Raw genomic sequence first — 22,245 nt, 5'->3', positions numbered from 1 at the left:
TCCAGCACTGAGGTCCAGGCAGGCGCCCCCACCCCGCCGGGATCATCCAGCACCTCCCTCCCTTTGCATCTGGTGTCTGGAAACGTGCAGGACCCACTTTGCTCCGACCCCCAGTTCCACCCCAGCACACACTCGAGCCAAATGCAGAGGGGAATCCAGGGTTTTATTTCCCACAGTGAAGGGACAGGCCAGGTAGCCACATGCCCAGCCTCCACAAACCCTCATGCAGGTGTCCCCAGCCTGGCACTGGGCTCCATGCACCCCCCCTTGCACACAAATGAACCCCCCCATACACCTCTCCCCCACCAGGGCCAAACCCCAGTCCCCACAGGAATGCCACCCCAGCCTCTTGCAAGGTGAACCCCGGGAGGACGTGACTTCCGCCCCTGCACTCGTGCTCAGCCAGCAGCAAGGAGGGCAGGGGCAGGAATGCCAGGGGCAGCGCGGCTAGTGTGGAAGGAGGCGGCTGGACGGGGGTTTGGGCTGGAGCAATAGCCGGGGGGAGGACAGGCAGCAGGTTCCCACGTCCAGTTCCCGCACCCAACAGCAGCACGGGGAGACCCCTTTGGCACGCGTTCACTGGCTCCTCCAGCCACAGTTTGCTGCGCAGGTGCTGGCACGCGGGCTGCAGCAGAGCCAAGAAGTTGCAATCCTTGCCCCCATGGTGCCTGCCTGGGACACAATGTCCAGAGCACAGCACCGCGCCTGGCCTGCACCTGGGGTCCAGGGATGGCCAAGGCAGGAGCTATTTCTTGAGGATTTGGGCCCGGGCGCGATTGAGCTTCTCCACGACAGTGGCGTCAATGGCAGGGGAGCACTTGGCCAACACCAGGCTCATCTCGCTCTCACTCTTGTGCTCAATGGCGGCGTCAGCTGCTTGATCCAGGTCTCTGCACCACAGGGCAGGGGTCAGACAGGGCCACTCCCCTCCCCCAGGCAATGGGCTCCCCCTCATCCCATCCTGCGTTTACTCCAGCAGGCCTAGACCCAGGTTCTGAAAGCAGTTGCCCCCAGAGCAGATCGCAGCCTTCAGAAGGGGGCGAGGCCTGGGGCTGAACAGGGGGCCCTGGGACAGCTACGGGTCTATGGCCTGCACCCCAGACCCTGAGGCTGCTGCCCACCCCAGGGAGCAGTGCCCTGCCCTGCAGGGGACATACCCCACCAGGATGAAGGCCTTGACCCTCTGCTCAGGTGTGACGCGGGCCGCGTACTTCTTGGCCTCGTGGCGGTTGTGGTACTTCACACAGATCTCCACGAAGGGCTGTGGGGAGCAGAGGGCAGATCAGCTGTGGGGTCGGTTCCCCAGGTACCTCTCACCCCCTCTCCTCCTGTCCCAACCCCATTCACCTAACTCCCTGCAACCTCCCTTGGCCCATCCCCTATTCCTGCCCCATTCTGCTAATGCCCTCAGGGGCAGTAACAGGAACGTCCTCTTGCCAGGGCTGGAAAACCTCTACTGAGGGCCAGGGGTGCCAGGGACCCTGAGGGGGTCTCCCAGCTGGCAGCGGGGCCCCATCAGAAGACCCTGGGGCTGCTGCTAAGAGCTGTACAGAGAGACCTGCCTCTCAGCTTCCCCAGTCCCCTTCCTAGAGCCGCACTGTGGGGGGCGCGCATCCCAGGCGAGCCTGCCTTCAGCTGGTGTCTGTAGGACACATGGGGTGCCTGCAGTGGGGAGACATCTCTTACCAGGTACCCGATGGGTGACTTCTTGCTCTTGGAGAACTTCTCCATCTCCTCCCAGTCGCCGCACTCAGCCAAGCTGCTTATCTTCAGCCACCAGAACCTGGGCAGCACGGACAGCGGGGTTGCACTGGGGCTGTGCTGAGCTGGGGTGAAAGCAGCCCCAGACCTGGCTCCTGCCAGCCATGCCCCAGCTTCCCCCTGCTGTGCCAGGCACCAGGGACCCCCAGCTTCAGAAGGCAGTGTTGGGAGACCTCCCCGTTGCTGGTGTGTGCCTGGCCTACCAAGGCCTGCAGGGATGAAGGAGCCCCCTGAGCCAGAGGTGAAGCAGGGCAGCAAGTGCATACATGTGCACACACGCATGCAAACAGCTGGCACTGCTGCTGTCCCCACTCACCTCTTGTCAGGGATCTTGAACTCCCGGTACAGCTGCTCAGCCCGCTTGTGTTTGCCATCCAGGATGAGGTGAGAGATGGTGTCGTGTAGGGAGCAGTCCAGGTAGGGCTTGTCTAAGTCCTCCTGTAGCCGGTGCTGGATCCGCAGCAGCTTGATCTGATCCTCCGTGGCCTGGGCAGCGAGCAGGAATCAGTGGAAGTGGGGCTGGTAGGGGGCTGTGGGGCCACTTCTACTTCAAGCCCTGCTTGAGGCAGGATCAGCCTCATCCAAACCAGCCCAGACAAACCCCGTGTCCAGCACAACACCGCCACCCCGACAGAGCCCCAGGCATTGCCCCCGCCCCTGACCCGGGAAAGCAGTGGGGCCATGGCTGCCAACGTACTGCTGCTGCCAGGGGTGTCATGGACGCTGCAGAGCCCAGGCCCTAGCCCCTGCCAATGCTGCCGGCCATCCCCACCACACTCACTTTGGCAGCAAACTCATTCTTGGCCTTGTAGTACTCGTCCACTGCGTTCTGCAGTGCTGCCACCCGCCCCTCGATCCGCTGCAATGACACGTGGTCCCAGTCCAGTTCCAGCCTCTCTCTGCCACCTCCAGTGCCCACGTGGGGGGGGGAGCAGCCAGCGTGTCCCAGGAGCCACCCATGCTGGGAGGGACAGGGCCATATGGTGGGAGCCAGAGATGGAGCCTGAGCTCCCAACCCTTCCCCAGTGAGCCAGGTTCAGTCCATCAGTAACCTTTGTGTCCACACCTGGGGGTGCTGGGCCCCCCACCTGGGTGTTGGACCCAGCACCCTGGAACAAGGGGCAGAGTAGAAAAATCCAGCCCAGTGGACCATCCAGCACCTCCCAAACCCCACAGCCACTCACTCCCTTTCTAGAAAGCCATTGCACCCACGGCAGGACAGTCCCTGTCCGTGCCCCTACAGACAGAGGTCCCTGCACCCCCTGCCCACAGAGGGTGGAGAGCAGCCCCCCACTCCCCCCAGCACAGCACTCCCCTTTAGCACCCTGTTCCTCATGGTCCAGCCAGCACCTGGCAGCCCCACCCCCAGCCCCCAGGGCCTTGACCTTCTCGTTGGCGTAGCTGTTGTGGACATGGAAATTGCCGAGCTCCTGGTGGTTGTCGTCCTGGTTGTACAAGTCCTTGAGTGTCTCCCTCTCCTGGTGCTTGCAGAACTGGGACAGGGAAGCAGAAGAGACCCCAGACGTTAGCCCATGCACCTGTCAGGGGGACCCCCTGCCTGCCCCGACACCAGGCCTGGGGCTGGGCACACCCACACCGGCCCCCATGACACAACCTGTTGCCCTGTACCTCTCACCTGGCGGTAGAGGCTCAGCGCTACTGGCTGGTTCTGCAGCGTCATGAAGAAGCTGCCACGGTTCAGTTCATTCTTCAGGTGCAGCACGACCGTGTACACTGGGCCAAGCAGAGGGGCAGTCAGTGGGGCTGCAGAGCACACACCTCCCCATCCCCACCCTGTAGCCACTGCAGGGCTGGGGGGCTGCAGCTGGGCACCTGAGGGTGATGGGGGAAGGTTGGGCTGCTGAGTATGGAGATGGAGGACTGGGGGTGCTGGGCCATGAAGGGGGGCAGGTGTCTGCACTGGAGCCCTCAGCACATCAGCTGCTGCCTCTCAGCCCTGGCTCCGCAGGAGCTGCCTTGTGGTGGCCTAGCCCAGTGGGTTTTGGGTGCACAGAGGGTCTTGAGAGCCCATAAGAGCCAGCCCCATATGGCACCAGAGCACTGAGAGCTGGGGCTGGCGGCCTCCCCCATGCCCCAGGTAGCCTTACCTAGGTCTGTATCCCCGCTCTCGATGGCTTTGCTCAGTGCCAGCTTGCTCCGCTTCATCTTCAGCAACAGTGGGACCTGCTCCCCTGATCGGGGCTCGTACTCCAGGAGCTGCAAACAAACACAGGGCTCCTCCCTCAGCATCCCGGCCATGGAGCTGGGCCATGCCAGGTGCAGACGGTGCAGCCAGAGGGCTCTGGGCAGGGAGCCGTGCCCAGGGGAGCGTGGTCAGACTAGGTTGGGGGCTCCCAGCTCTGCCAACATCACTGTGGCCCAAGCCATACTCTTTGTGGGCAGTGACTATATCCCTAGTATAAGTCTATGAGTCTAGTATGGCTACTGTGGGCTTCAACCAGCATAGCTCCAAACTCTGCATTGCTCCAAGCTTCACAGCCCAAGCATGTTGAGTCAAACCAGTTGGTCAGGGGAGGGCTCTGGGGGCCAGACCTGTCATTATGAGCATGTCCTTGTTACCTGGCTGCAGGAAGGGGAAATGTTCGGCCACCTACCAGCCCTGGCTGCTTCTGAGGGGCCTGGGCTAAGCAGCACCCCGCGCCTCTGGGGAAGACTTAAAAACCCCCTGACACATGGAGCAGAAAGAGTGTTGGAGGGAGGACGGAGGAGACAACCAGCACAGCCCCGAAGCCTGGGACACCCCCATGGCAGAGGACAGGCATCGCTGCGTCTAGATCCCCAACCAGTGCCTATCCAGCCTCTCCTTGCACCCTCCAGTGATGGAGAATCCCCCTCCTTCCCTGGCATCTCTTCCACTGCAGTGAGCCTGGGCCTACCTGGCCAGCCAAGGAAGGGGAGCAACCCAGGGACCCAGCTGAATCAGATCAGTTAAACACAGCACAAGGTCTGAAAACAGATGCTACAGAAAAAAAAAATGCCATGAAGTAGATAATCTAAATATGCCGCATGGGAACTTCAGCTTAAAAGTTTTAGCAGCTGTGAAGGACGTATCCCAATGTAGAGGAGCTTGTTTTTAATGCAGGTATCTGTGTTACAGTTCTTAATTAGTTGCTGAAACAAAGCAGGTGTGTCCACGCAGACCACATGCTAAGGGGAAGAGAGAGCAGGATGAGGCACAGAGCACAGCAGGGCAGGGAGGGAAGGGGGTAAGGAGAGGCCTGCCAGAGCTGTCACTTCCCCAGGGACACAAATCCCAGCTCAGTGGCACCTTCCCAGTTCCAAAGAGCTGGGCCCAGTCACTTCCAAAGATCTCAGTGAAATGAAGACATTGGAATATAATCAGAGACTGTTTAACTAAAATAAACCCAGTATAACAGTGGTGGAGACTGCAGGGAAATTTTGGAGACAGCAACAGGTTCAAGACAGCCTGTTGCCAGTCTGCGTGCTGCTCTCCGGAGCCTCCCCTGGCAATACAGGTGAGAATCTCTATTATACCACTGTGAGCAGCTAGACTGTCATGGGGACAAGCATTTCTTTTTGTGTTCTATCCTGGGGTGTAAAAAATAAAAGCCTGGGCTTTTAACCTGTCTCTTTTCTCTTTGTCTGCCTTCGACAGTAGAGATACCCACCGACCAAGAGGACGTGGAGGAACACAGGGATATGTAACCATATCTTGCTTTAGTGTATAAAAAAGGCAATGGTAGAGTCATAAAGAAATGTGGCTGGAGGTGATCTACCAAGGCCACATCCAATTCACCCCCTACCTGAAGCAGGATCAGCCCTGTCCAAAACAGCCCAGATAAACCCACCATCTAAACTCTACATAAGACAACCCTCAACCCTGACGCAGTACAGACATAACACCCGACCCTGCCACAGGGAAAGCTGGGGGGGCTGTAGCAGCCAGTGTCCTGCCTCTATAAAGTTGTCAATATAATCATAAAGGGACTTGTAACTGTCCCTTTTTTCTGTGTATAAGCTGGCAAAAGAGATCCTAATCCTAGACGGTCTTGTCAGAGTTGGGAAATGGTGTTTTCGTCGATCCTCCCAGTCTCTGGCTATGGGCTGAGGAGGGAGAGGAGGATCCACATAGTGAACCAAAGGCTACGGCACTGGTGTCATCGGGAAGGCTTTGGCTTCCATGACCACAGCCCGCTCTTGGCGAGAGAGGCAGCGAGCTGCTGGGAAGAGATGGCCTCCACCTCTCTCCCCTGGGGAGGAGGCTCTTCTCAGCCAGGCTGGCTGACCTGCTCCACCAGGCTTTAAACTAAGCCCGCTGGGGGATGGGGGGACTGCTGCCACTGCTGACCCGCTGAGCAACCCTTGCAAAGCCAGCAGACCAAGGCACTTAAGGGAGCCCACCCCTGCCCCAGCCCTGGCACAATCTGTGGGCAAGGCAAGAGCCCCCAAGGGCACACTTGCCTGCCTGTACACTAATGCCAGGAGCCTGGGCAACAAGCAGGACGAGCTCGTCCTCCTGCTCAGTGCAAAGAAATACGATGTCATCGGGATAACAGAGACCTGGTGGGACTCCACCCAGGACTGGACCACGGGGATAGAGGGCTATACCCTATACAGGAGGGATCATGTTGACAAAAGGGGCGGGGGTGTAGCTCTCTATGTGAAGGAAAGCTACATGTCCCTGCAAGCTGATGTTGGCGACTAGCATGGACAGCTAGAGACCCTCTGGGTAAAAATTCGTGGGGAATACGGCACAGGGGACACAATGGTGGGAGTTTACTACAGACCTCCCACTCAAAGTCCTGAGCTTGACCAGGAGTTCGCCCAGGAACTGACTGAGGCCGCTTGCTCCAGGACCTTGGTTGTCATGGGTGACTTCAATTACCCGGACATCTCGTGGGAAGATCACTCAGCTAAATCTGAGCGGGCGCAAATCTTCCTCTTGTGCGTGGATGACCTCTACCCGACTCAAGAAGTCTATGGGCCAACGAGAGGCAAAGCGCTGCTTGACCTGGTACTGGCTACGGGGGATGACCTAATCGGCGACCTAGTGATCGATGGGAAGCTGGGTGACAGCGACCACGAGCTGATTACCTTTACCATCCGCCGGAAAGCTGGCAAGTCAGTCAGCAACACAGAAGTCCTTGACTTCAGAAAAGCCGACTTTGACAAGCTCAAGAGGCTAGTCGGTCAGGCCCTCAGGGACCGTGACCCCAGGGAGATGGGAGTTCAAGAAGAGTGGTTGCTTCTCAAGGAAGCGATCCTCAGTGCACAAGCTAAATCTATTTCAACACGGAGGAAAGGCAGCAAGAAGGCACAGCAGCCCCCCTGGCTCTCCAGGGACCTAGCGGACCTCCTGCGGCTAAAAAGGAAAGCCTACAAAGGATGGAGGACGGGATTCACCTCCAAGGAGGATTGCAGGACCGGACCAGCGCGGGGTAGGGACCAAGCCAGGAAAGCCAAGGCTGCAACTGAACTCCAACTAGCTTCAAGCATCAAGGACAACAAAAAGTCCTTTTTCAGATACGTGGGGAGCCGGAGGAAAAGCAAGGGCAATGTTGGACCCCTGCTAAACCAGATTGGGCAACTGACAACTGATGCCCAGGAAAAAGCCAACCTATTAAATAGGTACTTTGCATCAGTCTTTCATCAGTCACACGGGACGCCCATGCCTGCTATGGACAGGGAAATCTGGGTGAGGGGGATCCCCTACCCTCCATCAATGCTGACCTCGTGAAGGAACACCTTGAGAAGCTGGATACCTTCAAGTCAGCCGGCCCTGACAACCTGCACCCCAGGGTACTCAAGGAGCTGGCGAGCGTCATAGCCCAGCCCCTGGCACGGGTCTTTGAGAGCTCCTGGCGCTCTGGTGTAGTGCCCGAAGACTGGAAGAAGGCCAACGTGGTGCCGATCTTCAAGAAAGGGAGGAGAGTGGATCCGGCTAACTACAGGCCCATTAGCCTGACTTCTGTCCTGGGGAAGATCTTACAAAAGTTTATTAAGGAGGCCATCCTTGAGGGACTGGCCCAGGCTAACATCCTAAGGGACAGCCAGCATGGGTTTGTTGCGGGTAGGTCTTGTTTGACCAATCTCATTTCCTTCTATGACCAGGTGACCTATCGCCTGGACAAGGGAGAAGAGATTGATGTCATATATCTTGACTTTAAAAAAGCTTTTGATCTGGTATCCCATGATCACCTCTTGGCCAAACTGGCCGGTTGTGGCCTTGGCTCCACCACGATCCGCTGGCTGGGAAACTGGCTCCGTGGTCGGACCCAGAGGGTTGTGATTGATGGCAGTCACTCATCGTGGTGCCCTGTGACCAGTGGGGTCCCTCAAGGCTCTGTCCTGGGACCCATCCTGTTCAACATCTTCATTAATGATGTGGACATTGGAGTCAGGAGTGGACTGGCCAAGTTCGCCGATGACACCAAACTTTGGGGCAAAGCATCCACGCCAGAAGACAGGTGGGTGATCCAGGCTGACCTGGACAAGCTCAGCAAATGGGCGGACGAGAACCTGATGGTGTTTAACACCGAAAAATGCAAGGTTCTCCACCTTGGGAGGAAAAACCTGCAGCACCCATATAGGCTTGGCAGTGCTACGTTGGTTAGCACTACAGAAGAAAGAGACTTGGGGGTCATCACTGACCACAAGATAAACATGAGCCTCCAATGCGATGCTGCGGCTAGTAAAGCGACCAAAACACTGGCTTGCATCCATAGATGCTTCTCGAGCAAATCCCGGGACGTCATTCTCCCCTTGTACTCGGCCTTGGTGAGGCCGCAGCTGGAGTCCTGCGTCCAGTTTTGGGCTCCACAATTCAAAAAGGATGTGGAGAAGCTTGAGAGAGTCCAGAGGAGAGCCACGCGCATGATCAGAGGTCAGGAAAACAGATCTTACGATGACAGGCTGAGAGCCATGGGACTCTTTAGCCTGGAAAAGCACAGGCTCAGGGGTGATCTGATGGCCACCTATAAGTTTCTCAGGGGTGACCACCAGGATCTGGGGGAATGTCTGTTCACCAGAGCGCCCCAAGGGATGACGAGGTCGAACGGTCACAAACTCCTGCAAGACCGTTTCAGGCTGGACATGAGGAAGAATTTCTTTACTGTCCGAGCCCCCGAGGTCTGGAACAGTCTGCCAGCGGAGGTGGTTCAAGCACCTACATTGAACACCTTCAAGAGTAAATTGGATGCTTATCTTGCTGGGATCCTATGACCCCAGCTGACTTCCTGCCCTTTGGGCAGGGGGCTGGACTCGATCTCCCGAGGTCCCTTCCAGCCCTAATGTCTATGAAATCTATGAAATGCACTGTCACTCTGCAATAGGGGTCGGGTATTTTATTCTACTGGGTGCAAGCCCGGTAGTTCCAGGACTCTGTGATGGAGAGATAGAGAGACAGCGACAGAATGATACCGGTGGCAGGATGATGTGCGAGAAGCCACAGACATATTAACATAGGAGACAAGGTGGGTGAACACCAAGAGGGCAATGGGGGAGGCCCTGCTGTCAAGGAGGTTGGCTCCCGAAGGTCTAGGGAGACCCACCAAGAATGAACAAACGAAGTAAGAAGGTTTTGAGTACTGGGAAAGACCGGATCAGCCTGTGTGGAGGCATGGGCTGGTTCTGAGCAGGGTCTAGAGCTGGGAAGCAAGGGCTGCAGTGAGAAATGTTGGGGGACAAAACAGAGGCAGGGGAGATGGGCTCACGCACACACCTTGATGGCCAGCTCGGTGCGGCCACACTCGTAGGCACGGCCAGCGATCTCCGAGTACGAGATGCCGGGGGTGTCTCCCAGCTTCTGGTTGATGGCCTGGGCCACCTCCTCGTCTGACTTGTCCTTCTGCTGCACCTGGCGGGGATGGATGGGACGTGGGCGCCCAGCTCCCGTAACACGGAGCTCCCAGAGCCACCTGCCCTGAAGCCCGGCTCGGCCCTGCCTACCTTGTAGCAGGCCCAGTGGGCAAGAATCCTGCTGACGCCCTGGATCTCGGAAAGGCGCAGGTACTCGCAGATCTTGATGGCCAGAGGGTAGAGCCTCCGGAGGACCAGCCTGGCACGTGAGCAGGGAGAAGTCACAGCCTCCTGGCTGACCCCGCAGCCCCCTTCGCATATCCAGCCTCCCTAGTGTCTGCCCCACTGCCTGCTCATGCTCCTTCTCTCCCACCAGCAGGGAGGGACATGCGGGGGCCACCTCTTTGAGGGGCCCAGCCATAGGGTCAGAGGGGTCTGCGCTACTCAGAGGAGGAGGAGGACAGTTGGCTGGACCAGCCAATGCTGCTGGGCATGCTGCAGTCCACCCCACCAACTGCCCCCATCCAACAGCCATCTGGGTGCTGCTATGGGACAGGGCTGGAGGGTCCCAGCAGAAGCCACCCCTGCTGGCAGCACCGCGTCACCGAGGGGAGGGGACACCACTCTCAAACAGACCCAGGACAGCTCTGAAAAGAAGGGGGCTGTAACCATGCACAGCTGAGCACCACCCGCACCCTGCCAGGGACACACACACCAGTGTCAGCAAGATACCTGTCCAGCAGCACTTCGATGGTGAGCTGCTTGTACCTGCAGTACCAGTCAAGGAGTGACCTTGGGGCTCGGCGGGCACCGTAACATCCCTCTTAGGATGCCAACCCCAGCCCTGCCCCCCTCCTGCTTGTCCCCACCCTCTCTGGGCAGTCAAGGATACTGGGCAAAGGTGAGGGGGATGCCGATCTGGTAGTCCCGGATGGCATTGAGCACCCGCAGGTCCTGGCACATGCGCACAAAGCTCTCGGGGGAGAACCGGTCAAGGAAGCACTTGCCGAAGGAGGCTGCCTGCCAGGGGGAGCAAAAGAGGCTCAGCAGATGGGGAAGCTCTGGGCAGCCTTTGCGCAGGGTCTCCCCACACTCACCCTGAGCAGGGACTTCTGGGTCTCGGGCTCGTGCTCGTAGCCTGCAGCCTCGATGCATTGCTGTACGGCCTCCGAGAGCTGCTCCTTGTCCTTAATCTCCCGCAGGTACTCGTCTGCCTTCTGGCTCTCCTTCTGCAGAGAGACAGCAGCATTCTGAGCCAGCCTGGGGACCCCACATCGCTTTGCGGACCCCCAGGCTGGTAGGAGGGTGAGCGGGCTGTGGGCAGGGCTAGCATTTACCCAGTGGTCTGAGCTCTGTTGCTGCCTGTGGGCACCCCAGGACTGAGCCACATGCCTGCGACCTGCGACCCTGGGGCAGTAGAGTTCAGCCTAAGTGCTAAAGCCGCTGCAAGAAGCCACAGATGTGCTAGCATAGGAGACAAGGCGGGGAGAGGTTGGGTTGCTGAGTATGGAGAAGGAGGACTGGGGTGCTAGGCCGTGAAGGGGGGCAGGCGTCCGCACTGGAGCCCTCAGCACATCAGCCACTGCTCCCCAGCTCTGGCTCCGCGGAGGCTGCCTTGGGGTGTCCTGGCTCAGTGGGTTTTGGCTGCAAAGAGGGTCTTGAGACCCCATAAGAGCCAGCCCCATATGGCACTAGAGCACCGAGCTGGGGCTGGCGGCCTGGCACCTCCCCCACACCCCAGGTGGCCTTACCCAGGTCCATGTCCCCACTCTTGATGGCTCTGTCCCCGTGCATTGGGCCTGGGGTGGAGGTGAGCTGGTGCAGTAGTGCTTTGTGGGATATCTGGAGGACTGACCAGCCTCGGTGCCTCCTGGCACTCACTGGGTCTGGTGCCATTCTAGCAGGTGAGCCCAGTGGTCCACATGCCTTGTACAGTGCTATGAAGATAGTTAGGCCACTTGCAAGCCCGATAAATGTTACCTTGGCCCAGGGTCAGGGGAGCTCTGGGGATGGGGGGATGGCTCTATTCAGGTCCCTGGGGCAGGGCTGTGCTGTGCCTGGCAGTGCCTGCTCTGCTTCCAGCCCGAGTCGGACCCCAGGCATGGGGCCTTGCAGATGCCTCAGAGCCCAGAACTACCCTCAGCTGCCAGGCCTGGCCTTGTGGCTCAGCACAACCGAGTCCTAGGGGAGTGGGGCTGGCAGGGACCTGCAGGGTCACATCCAGTCTAAGCCTGGCCTGAGGCAGGATCAGCCCTGTCCAAATCAGCCCAGACAAACCCTGTGTCCAACCTCAGAACCACACAGCACAGTCACCCCCGACAGCCCCAGGCATCACCCCTGCCCCCCGTATATAGGGAGGCCATGGCCGCCAACATCCTGTTACTGCCAGGGAGGTCATGGATGCTGCAGAGACCTCAAGCCAAGGCTGTGCCCCTGCTGCAGAGGAAGGCAAAAACCCTCCAGTCTGCACAGGTGGGAAATCCCTTCCTGCCCCAGGGCAGCATTGGGCTGAGCCTGAGCGCAGGAGCAACACTCTCCAGTCAGGACCCTGCAGGGTTGGTGTCAGCAGAAGCACTGGCACAGTGCAGTCCTTATCCCTAGCACGGGGTGCAGCCAGCACCCAGTGCCTCTGGGGGAGGCTTCAAACCCCAACACATGGGGCAGAAAGCATGGGGAAGTGGGGGGGGCACATGACGACCAGCACAGCCCAGAAGCCTGGGACATCCCCACAGCACAGCACAGGCATCGTTGCACCTGGATCATCCCCCGCAGTGCCCGTCCAGCCTCTCCTTGAAACCTCCAGTAATGGAGAGTCCCCCCTTCCCCAGTGTCACTCCCATGACCTCCCTGCTCTGACAGTGAAGAAGTGTTTACTGATCTCCAACTTAAACTTCCTTTGCTACAACTTCCAGCCATTGCTCCGCGACCTCCTCTCTGCAGCAGGAGAGCAAGCACTTTCCCTCGTCTCTCTGGCAGCCCTCCAGGGATTTGCAGAAAGCTGTCACAGCCCTTCTTTAGTTTCTCCACCAGCGGAACCTGCCCAGCTCCAGCCTCTCCTCCAGGACCTACCTTCCAAGCCCCTGATCACCTGTGTCGCTGCCTCTGGACCCTTTCTCACTTCTCCACGTCCTTTTCAACTGTGGAGCCCAGAACTGCACGTGCTATTGAACCTCTTACTAAAATCTTCTGAGGCGGCACTTTCAGTCCAATCATCCAGGGGACGGGGGTTAAAGCTGCCCTTGCCAGGGCCCCGCCTGGGCAGAGGAGCCAGCTGCCAACCAGGGGGTCCCACTGTGCTCAGGGGGCATCAAGCAGGAGCTCCCGGTGCCTGCCCCCCCAGCTGCAGATACAAGGAGCAAACAGGGCCCCAGAGAGAAGTGTGGGGGTTCAGACAGGGGAAGTGGGGGCATTTGCCTTGTCCCTGCCTGGCCCTGTCCTAGAACCGCAGAGAAATAGGGCTGGAAGGGGCCTCCAGAGGTCACTGAGTCTATCTAGGTGTCATGGGACAGCTCTTCCTCCCCTCCATGCTCCAAGCACAGGTGCCCAAGTCTCCCTGTGGCTCTGCAGGTTGCTGGGCTCTGGCAGGGCTGGGGCATGGTGGCCATGTCTGTGGGGAGCCCTGATGCAGCTGCCTCCCCAGCGACTCTGCTCCTGCGTCCCAGTCACGGCGGCTCCTACCTCATACTGCTTCTGGGCGTCCATCAGCAAGGCGCCTGGTGCCATCGAAGCGATCCTGAAGATCTCCTGGCTGGCCTCTGCCAACAGTGAGCAAATGCTTCCCTTAGAGTCCTGAGCTCACAGACAGTGGATCCCTGCCCCTGCCTCCCTGCTGCATGGACCCTTACCACCCCACTCCACTGCATGGCAACACCCCTGTGTTGTAGGGAGGGAAACTGAAGCACAAGGAAGGGCATGGCCTGCTCGGGGTCAGGGTGCAGCTGGGAGAGGCCTGACTCCCACTGCAGTGATCCCCCTGCGCCCACAGAAGACCCCCCTCACCACAGAGAGGAGGGAGACTGGGCCTGGCTCATGGCGGGGCAGGGCAGGGCAGGGCAAGGGCCCTGAAACAAGGAAGTGACAGGGGGCTGGGGTGGCTATTGCTGGTCCCCGGAGATGCTTCCTCCCTTTGTGTACCCCCACAGCACGGCCAGCTGCATCCGCACCGGAGCACACGGAGCTGCTGGGCTGAGATGGGAGCCACAGTCAAGCTACTGCTCCGAACAGGCAGGCTGGAGCCGAGGGGACAAGCCTGGCTGCACGGGGACGAGAGGCCCCCAGAGCCGGGGGTGGGAGTCGGGACCTGGGGCTGGGACTGAGCAGCACTGGCAGAGCAGGGCCAGCCCCGGGCTGGGGCAGCAGGGAGCCCCCATCCCCCTGCAGGACAAAGTGCCCCCGTCTCTGGCTCACCCGGGATCTCGTGCAAGAACTCGTGCGAGGTGCGAGAGAAAATCCTCACGCCATCCAGCTCAGGCACCAGGTAGGAGTCCTCATCCAGGACAAACCTGCACCCCGCTAAGGATTCTGGGAAGCAGCAGCCCAGCCTGGCCCCACAAGTGCCTCTGCCTACGGCAGGCACCAGTCTGCCCAACCCCGTATGCCAGCTGAGGGAGAGCCAGTGCACTCAGCGAGATGCCCTCAGGCTGCAGGCTTCAGCCACCCCCACCCTGGAGAGGCAGCTGGACCCCTCCCTGGGGCAGGTCTACCCCTGTCCCTTCCCTCACAGCATCAGGGCACAGAGCTGGACCTCAGGCCCAATCCCTGCTAGGCCTTTCCACGAGACACCAGAGGGGCAGGAAAGTAGAGGAGAGGTTCACTCAGCTGCAGGAGCAGCCCTGTGACCAGAGCCACGGCTGGGCTCTGAAGGGACACAGCTTCTGGGAGCACCTGGCCGTACCGCCCACACCAGCCCCTGCTCGCCCTGTATACCCACAGGATACTGGATGCACTCTTCAGTGTTCCCCACCACCATGAGCTGCCGGTCCCAGGCTACCACAACTGCCCGCTGCTTGCTCCGGGGCCGCGCACACCTGTGGGTAGAGGCTGCCCGTTAGCATCTCCCCACCACTGCCATGGGGTCCTGCAGCTTGCCAAAGCCAGCCCCAGAGCAGTGAGTCCAGAGAGCTCTGGGTTGGGGGTGACAGGCCACAGTGGGGCAGACACTCACCAAACCATCTCCCTGGGTGGCACGCGGATGTCACAGCTGAACTCACCCAGCTTCTCCTGTGGAAGCAGGGAGATGACTGATGAGGGGCAGTGGACAAAGTAAATGGCCCATCAGGACGGTCGCGAGCCCATCCAGGAGCTAGCAGGGCCCGTACTCTGCTCCATCTTGACTGCAGCCATCGTCGGCCTGTGCTCCCCATGGCTGCCTCCATCCCCATAGCTTGCGCTGCTTATCTAGCAAAACCTGCAGAACCAGCTGCAGTTGCCACAACGTGACCACCTCTCATCCCCGCGCTCACCTTCAATGTGGCTGTGCCCATCCAGATGTAGCCAGTGTCTGTGTAAAGCGCCACGCAGCGGTAGTTGAAGGACACAGCCATCTGCAAGTAGGCTCCTGCCTGGGGACTCAGTCCAGGCGGCGTCTGCAGCGCGAGGGGAGACAGAGGTTGTGGGGGGGAGGGGGCAGGTGTCTCTCCAGCCTCAGCACTGAGGCAGAGCAGGGCAGAGCAGGAAGCAAGGGCCCAGCAGGAGCAGTCACCTCTCCCCAAAACCACTGCTGCCCACCCCCTTCCCTGGCCTGCAGCAGGAGGCTTCCCTTCCTCCTTAATGAGCCACTACACTAAAAAGTGCAGCTGTTCCTGCCCGTTACTACCCCTAGCTCTGCAGTGACAAGCCAACACCCTGAACCCTGAGATCTAACCCAACCCTCCACCCTTGGGAGGCAGCCTCAGCACAGCCACACAGGCCCATCGATCTCCTGGGAGACGGAGCCCACAGCCTCCTTCCTAGGTGGCAGCTGTCATGATTGCTACATGGGGCTGGGAAGGAATCCCCCCACCTTTCTATGCCATGTGTCAGGGGGTTTTAAGCCTCCCCTCGGGGTGCTGCTGCAGCCCAGGCTGGGGATGGAACTGGGCTGTGCCAAAGCTCCTGTCGGCACCAACCCCGCAAGGTCCTGGCTGCAGGGTCTTGCCCCTTCGCTTAGGCTCAGCCTGACGCTGCACTGGGGCAGGGAGGGATTTCCCCCCTGCTCAGACTGGTCTGGACTGGGGAGGGTTTGTGTTTCTCTGCATCTGCAGAGGGGGCACGGCCTCAGCCTGGAGCCTCTTGAATGTGTATTAACCCCCGTGGCAGCAGAAGGATGTTGGTGGTCATAGCCCCTCTGCTTTCCCAGAGGCAGGGGTGGAGGTAATGCTTGGGGCCTTGTCAGGGGTGACTGCCGTGTTGCTTAGGGTCAGACATGGGGTTTGTCTGGGCTGGTTTGGACAGGGCTGATCCTGCCTCAGGCCGGTCCGGGATTGGATGTGACCCTGCAGGTCTCCGCCAACCCCACTTCTCTGCAATTTCAATCTGCAGAACCGTTTCTTCCAGAGGATGGGGCTGCCGTGCTCCTGACATCCGAGAAGCTCATCCCAGCACTCCTGCCCAACCTATACACCACCCAGGGAACATGATGGACCGCTACAGGGCATCACTCAGCCCTCGGCCCTCCTGCTGAGGGGCAGCTGGGGCCAGCCATGCTGATGAGCCAGGGGAGCCCACCCAGTCCAGACCCACTAAGCTATTTCAGGACATGCTGGCCAGACAGGGCTCTGGATGCAGCCCCCACAGCTCACTCACCATCATGTTGCAGGAGGTGTCGTCCAGCAAGTACAGCTCCTGGCCAGTGGCCAGCAGGATGACGGTCACTCTGTCCTGGAACAGCACTGCCCAGCAAGAGGGTGGCTTCTGCAGACCTGTGAGGAAGAAATGCAGCGATCAGGGGAGGGAAGCGGGGGGAGGTGAAAGCAGGCAGAGGTATCAGTATTAGCTAAGGATCAAGATGCCCCTTTGTAAATCCCTGGGGAGGCCGCACCTTAAGCATGGTGCTCTGGTCCCAGCAGCTCCAGAAGGAGACAGAACTAGAGAAGGTGCAGGGAAGGGCACCAAGGAGGAGGAGGCCTATAGAGGGGCTGCAGAGGTCAGATCTGGGCAGCTTAGAGAGTGATATTGAGGAGGGACAGGAGAAGGGTTTACAACATGTTGAATAGGGAAGAGAAAGTCACTAGGGATTTATTATCGTCTTTCTATAGACAGGACCAAGGGGGCACAACATAGGAGCAGCCGGCAGTTTAAAACCAGCACCAGGCAGATCTGTTTCCCCAGCATGGCATGAAAGGGAGAACTCATGGCTCCCAGATGTGGGAGCTGAGAGCTCAGCTGGATTCACCAGGGCTTGGACATGTGCTGGGAGGAGAGCGGCATAGGTGGCTCTGGGGCAGGGAGTAAGGGGCACGGCCTCTGCATCAGACCTATCTGGACCTCAATGCTGGAGGCTGCAGTGGGGAGAGGAACAGGGGAAAATCCTGCTCAGCTCCATTCACTCTCCCTTCCAGCCTCTCTGTTGCTGCACAACACAAGCAGGGGCCAGACAGGCCCAGGGCCAGTCTATGGCAGCTCCAACGGTCTTGGAGGACATACTGGGCACGTCATGCATCCTGCGCAGCTTCAGGTCATCGATGTTGGTGGCAAGGGAGATGCGGTGGGCGCCGGTGAGGATGGCCACACCAGTGCCATACTCAGTGTGGAAGACCCGGGCCTCCAGCACATGGTTCTGCAGCACCTCCTGCCGTGGGGAAGAAAGCAATGCTCAGCTGGGGTCAAGGGGCCAGCCCGGAGCAGCAGCGGCACCAGCCATCCCTTCCCAAGCTCCCTTCTAAGCCCCTGACTCCACTGACAGGGATGTGACCAAACCCTGCCCCTGCCTGCTCTGTACTGGGTGACCCAGTCACAGCCTGTGGGGCAGGTTCCTGACACTGGGCAAGGGGGGTGGCAGGGAAGGACAAGGGCTCCTAGTGCTGGCATTCCCAAGTGCCCCTGCCCCATTCAGGATGGACCCAGCCAGGTCCAGCTCTTTCCCTCCCCCTACACTGCCCAGCCATTCACCAGCTGACCTCCCCCCAGCACGCAACCCCAGTGAGGGGGCAGAGTGTGTAACCATGAAACTCGCCCGTGTCCACCCCCAGGAGGCATCACAGAGCAACAGAGCTGGCTAAAGAGCCTCTCACGCCTTAACAAAGCCACTGCCACTTCTGTCCAAGCAGAAACTTTGTCAGGGATGGGGTAGATGAGGTGCAGGGTGCATTTATGCAGACAGGGCTGTCCAAGCATACCCAAAAGTAAACACTTAATTATGCAAATAACCTAGCAACGGCCCTAGCAGAAGCAAGAATCATGGGGAAACTAATGAATATACAAGTAACGAAAGGCATGAAATAAAGCTTAGGAACAGGGAGGTTGGACTGCTGGGGTACTGCACTGTGCCCAGGGCAGCAAGACCTCGGACCATCTGACCAACAGGGCAGGGAGTGGGGCACGGGGACAAGTGCATTCCCCGGTGTGGGAGCATGGAGGGGAAGCACCCCCCACCATGCGTGGAGGGAAATTCCTGTCCCTTGAGCATCTTCTCTCTCTCTCAATAGCACCCCCCCCGCCGGTTTCCTGATCCCAGGTTTGAAGGCAACAAGTGCACGGTGCAGACTGAGGCATGGAGCACACAACATTCAGGGAACCAGCACCCCACGGCGGGCACCAGCTCAGCCCCATGCCCATGGGGAGGTCAGCAGTGACCCCTCCTCAAGGCCAAAGAGGAAGTGAGGTCATAAGTGACAGCAAAGAAGGGGGGCCTGGCTCATCCCATGCATCATGAGACCACACACCTGTAAACAGAACCCAGGAGTCTGGGTACCCGCCCCTGCCCCGCTCCAGATATAACACTAAAACCAAACTTTCTTGCAGGGCTGGGAAAAGAGCCCAGGAGCCACCCCTGCCTGCCCCCCTATCCAAACCACAGGACCACACGTGCCCCTGCCACAGGTGGGAGAACCCAGGAGTCGGGCCCCCGGGCCCCCAGCCCGCTCTGACCACGCATCTTCCCAAAGCTGGGAAGAGAGGCCAGGATCTCGCTGCACAGACCCAGGCATGGTGCCCCCTTCTCACACTCCACTCACGTTGCCCATGCTGAAGCGGCGCTTGAACTCGCAGAAGAGGTTGTACATGAGCACCGAGCCATCCTCCTGAATGCACAGCAGGTCCTCGCTGGCCGTCCAGCCCAGCTGCACCACTTGCCCACTCTTCCACTGGGGGGGAAGAGAGCTGGGGGTCGGTGTGGCGTCTCCGCTGGCCGCAGGGCCTTGCTCGCCCACCCATGCACCAGGCACAGCCCACGAGGTCAGCCTCTGCCACTCCCGCTGCCCGGCCAGGGGGTGCTTCTCCCCTGTTCACCCCCTGCTATCAGGCCTCTCCCCGTTATCAACGCAGGCACCTCCCGCTATTTCCATCCATGGCCGACTCGCACACCTGCTGTCTGCCCAGCCCCAGCCCCTGGATGTCACCCCCACGAGGCTACAGCTGTGCTGACCTCCCACCCCCACCATGGGGCCTGTTGCTCCACTGCTGCGCTACCCAGGCCCAGGCTCCCAGCTCTGCCCTGCCTCTCCCCATGCAGCATCGTCTACGAAGTGGCTTTTACTCAGGGGCCCAAGTGAGACCGAGACCCCAGCGTGGTGGGCACTGCGCCCTCGCTGGAGGACACGAAGGGAGACACCGACCCTACGGCGGCAGAGGTAGCAACTGCACCCCCAGGTCTGCTGGCCTTAATGCCAAGACCTTCAAGGCAGGAAACATGCCCCAGCAGGGCTGCATCTTCCCCCAGCGTCCCAAGCGCTCGATCAGTCTGGCCCCTCCAGCTCTGGCATCTGATCCGGCTGCCGCGGGGGTCAGGAGCTGCCCCCGCAGCCTCTGCTTGGGGCACAGGGAGCAGGACACGGCGCCCAGAGGCTCCATGCTGCTCGATAAGCTCGACCCCCGGGGGAGGGAGGAGAAGACCCCCAGGAGCGGCGTCCAGGTGCTGCCCACGCTCACCACAATGCTGGCCAGGGGCAGGCCGGCGGCCGAGTAGATCTCCAGCACGGGGCGGGAGCCAGGCGACTTCTCCTTCCGCGAGTTGTTCTTCAGCAGCGCTGCGGGGGACGGCGGCCTGCGGTCACGCGAGGGCAGCACCCCCGGCCCCCATCCTCCCTGCCCCGCTCGGGCCCTCCCCAAGGCTCCGCTGCGGTGGTCGCCCCCCGTACCGATGGGGCCCCCGTACGGCGCGGCAGCCACCAGGCAGTCCCGCAGCTCCTCCGCCAGGTCCCACGCCATGCTGTACAGCTCCGAGCGCCTGTGGGACAGCGCGCCATCAGCCCGCTCCCAGTGCTGCCCACCCACCCCCCGCCACAGCTGCTCCAGACCCCCGTGAGGCAGCAAAGGGGGGGGGGTGTAGCCAGCGCCTCTGGGGGGCCAAACCCCCCACCCGTGGGGCAGCGGGGGGGGGCCGCACCCAACGCCTCTGGGGGGCTAAACCCCCCACCCATGCGGCACCAAGGTGGGGGGCTGCACACAGCACATCGGGGGGGGCAACCCCCACCCGTGCGGCACCAAGGTGGGGGGCTGCACCCAGCGTCTCTGGGGGGCCAAACTCCCGGGCCGCGGGGCTGCAAGGGGCGACCCCCCGAGCCGCGCCCCCCCCACAGCCGAGCGGGGCCCGTCCCGGGGGGCGGACCGGTAGAAGGTTTGCTCGCCCAGCGGGTTCCAGTTCCAGGAGCAGGCCATGGCGCCCGCCCCGGTCCCGGTCCCGATTCCGGCCCCGGGGCCCCGCGCTTCCGCCCGCACTCCCTGCGCCGGCGCGGAGCGGGGCTGCCGCTGCCGCTGCCGCCGCCATCTTGGCTGAGGGCAGCAGCCCGCCCGCGCCCCCTGCTGGCCGGCCCGCGGAGGCGTCCTGCCCAGGGACTCGGCCCCCATGGCGGCGGGGGGGGCGGTCCTGCGCGGGGACCGGCGCCGGCGGCGGCATCGTGCACGGAACCCAGTACACATGGGTGCCATCCTGCACAGGGACTCGGCACCCGAGGGGCATCCTGCATGAGGGGTCGGCACCCGGGGGGGCGCCAGCCCATAGGATCCAGCACCCACAGGGAGCATCCAGCATGGGGACCAGCACTCACAGGGGACGTCCTCGATGGGGACCTAGCACCTATGGGTGGCATCCTGCACAGTGACTCAGTTCCTACAGGGGTATGTTACACAGGACTCAGCACCCAGGGTGGACATCCTGCATGGGAACTCAGCACCCACGGTGCGGCTCTCCCTCGTTCCTGCTCATCTCTCTCCACTCTGCAGGGGTGAGCGCCCCTTTTGGGTGGTCTCGACGTTCCCCTGTTCAACCTATCCTTTCTGCTGCGTTGCTGCCTGTCTGCCGTGCCTGGGAGCGTCCCACAGCCCTGCAGGCTGCTTCCAGCTCTGGCTGAAAACCTTTGCTCCCGTGTGGAAGCCTTAACACAGGTGCATGTTCACTCACGTGTGCAAATACTGGGTGCACTGTCAGGAAGCTCAAGAAGGTGAGATTTTGTTTTACAAGTCTGAAAAAAAGAAAACATTTCATTCTAATCACTGAAGGAATAACGAAACATCGCCTGATTTTTATGTATTTCTTTACTTTTTTGCTTAGTTCATTGTTGTTTATACATAATATAAAAGAAGGCTAACAGCATCCTGGGCTGCATAGGGGGTGCACATGCTTTACTACCCTCCTGATATTAGTTTCTCCTAATATCCAACCTCACCTTCCCTAGCTGCAGCTTGAGCCCATTGCTCCTTGTCCTGTCATCTGCCCCCACTGAGACCAGCCCAGCTCCGTCTTCTTTGCAGCCCCCCGGCAGGGAGGTGAAGGCTGCTATTCAATCCCCTTGGTCTTCTCTTCCCCAGACAAAACCAGCCCAGATCCCTCTGCCTCTCCTCACCAGTCATGTGTCCAGCCCCCCCAGTCATTTTTGTTGCCAGTTCTCCAATGTGTCCACATCTTTTCTGTCGTGGGGGGCCCACAGCTGGACACAGGACTCCAGATGTGGCCTCCCCAGTGCCGAATAGAGGGGAAGAATCGCTGCCCTCCATCTGGTGGCAAATCACAGGACTGATGACCACGGGACTAATAAGACACTATCTTTGGCCTATTTTTTTTTGCCTAGTTTGTATTTTTTAAACTCAGTCCATGATCTAGGAAACGAGGGTGCGTTCCAGGCTTTCAGGCCGGTGGAGGTGGAGACGATTCTTCCCTGCTCAGAGCACAGCAGGGAGCTGGGGCCTCCGGCTTGCAACGGTCCTGGGGCGTACGGCAGAAATGCCACCGTCTGGGTCTCCTCCAGGAATCTGTCCCTGCCAGCTGGGGACACTGGGGTCGAATTCCTAAGGGAGGAGGCAATTTTCCTCCCTGCCTATGTGACAAAAGCTGGTGCCCAGGGTGCAGTCCCTCTGGTCACCCGAGTGGGGGGAGGGAAAGGCCCCTGCTCACCTGCCCAGTTCACCAGTGATGCTTTTTAAATTGGTTGGCTAGTTGCCAACGCTGCTGGCCTCTATTGGACTGGGCTGCTGAGGTCAGCAAGGCGATATAAGGGCCTGGTGCAAGAAAAAGGAGGGGAGAAGCCATTTTACCAGCATGGCTCAAGCATCAAGACGCAGGGAGAGAGTCTG

At 60.1% G+C, this 22,245-nt stretch overlaps 1 protein-coding gene across 4 annotated transcripts; it reads right to left on the bottom strand.

Annotated features, from left to right (window-relative positions):
- Positions 1-257: 257 nt before the first annotated feature.
- On the bottom strand, positions 258-20,426 carry VPS16 (VPS16 core subunit of CORVET and HOPS complexes). Of its 4 annotated transcripts, XM_090035212.1 has the most exons (25): positions 20,150-20,385; positions 19,815-19,903; positions 19,606-19,703; positions 18,693-18,821; positions 17,164-17,308; positions 16,324-16,439; positions 15,003-15,125; positions 14,705-14,760; positions 14,478-14,567; positions 13,948-14,042; positions 13,219-13,295; positions 10,638-10,769; positions 10,433-10,560; positions 10,273-10,308; positions 9,691-9,799; positions 9,464-9,598; positions 3,870-3,978; positions 3,398-3,495; positions 3,147-3,254; positions 2,543-2,620; positions 2,078-2,247; positions 1,687-1,783; positions 1,158-1,261; positions 717-890; positions 258-625 (listed from the first exon to the last, which is right to left on the bottom strand). In XM_090035212.1, exons 1-24 carry the CDS (start codon positions 20,332-20,334, stop codon positions 746-748), a joined length of 2,652 nt encoding a protein of 883 aa, XP_089891338.1. In that variant the 5' UTR covers positions 20,335-20,385; the 3' UTR covers positions 258-625; positions 717-745. The 4 variants fall into 4 exon arrangements, with proteins under 4 accessions (XP_089891338.1, XP_089891337.1, XP_089891339.1 ...); XM_090035211.1 differs by having other exon boundaries at positions 259-890; XM_090035213.1 differs by having other exon boundaries at positions 260-890; positions 20,285-20,426.
- Between the last annotated feature and the right edge of the window lie 1,819 nt (positions 20,427-22,245).

Source organism: Crocodylus siamensis, chromosome 2 (genome assembly GCF_052110815.1).
Source record: "Crocodylus siamensis isolate JL-2025a chromosome 2, ASM5211081v1, whole genome shotgun sequence".
Lineage (NCBI taxonomy): Eukaryota > Metazoa > Chordata > Crocodylia > Crocodylidae > Crocodylus > Crocodylus siamensis.
This window is presented reverse-complemented; position numbering and strand designations above follow the sequence as displayed.

What these genes read in the sequence shown, in the direction of transcription:
- VPS16 (XM_090035212.1), bottom strand. Translation starts at nt 20,334, where the DNA reads ATGGCCTGCTCCTGGAACTGGAACCCGCTGGGCGAGCAAACCTTCTAC. An exon ending in AACACTGAAGAGTGCATCCA is followed by an intron (nt 14,043 to 14,477) that starts GTATCCTGTGGG and finishes AGCGGGGTGCAG; the next exon opens with GTTTGTCCTGGATGAGGACT. An exon ending in ATCGAAGTGCTGCTGGACAG is followed by an intron (nt 9,800 to 10,272) that starts GTATCTTGCTGA and finishes CTCACGTGCCAG; the next exon opens with GCTGGTCCTCCGGAGGCTCT.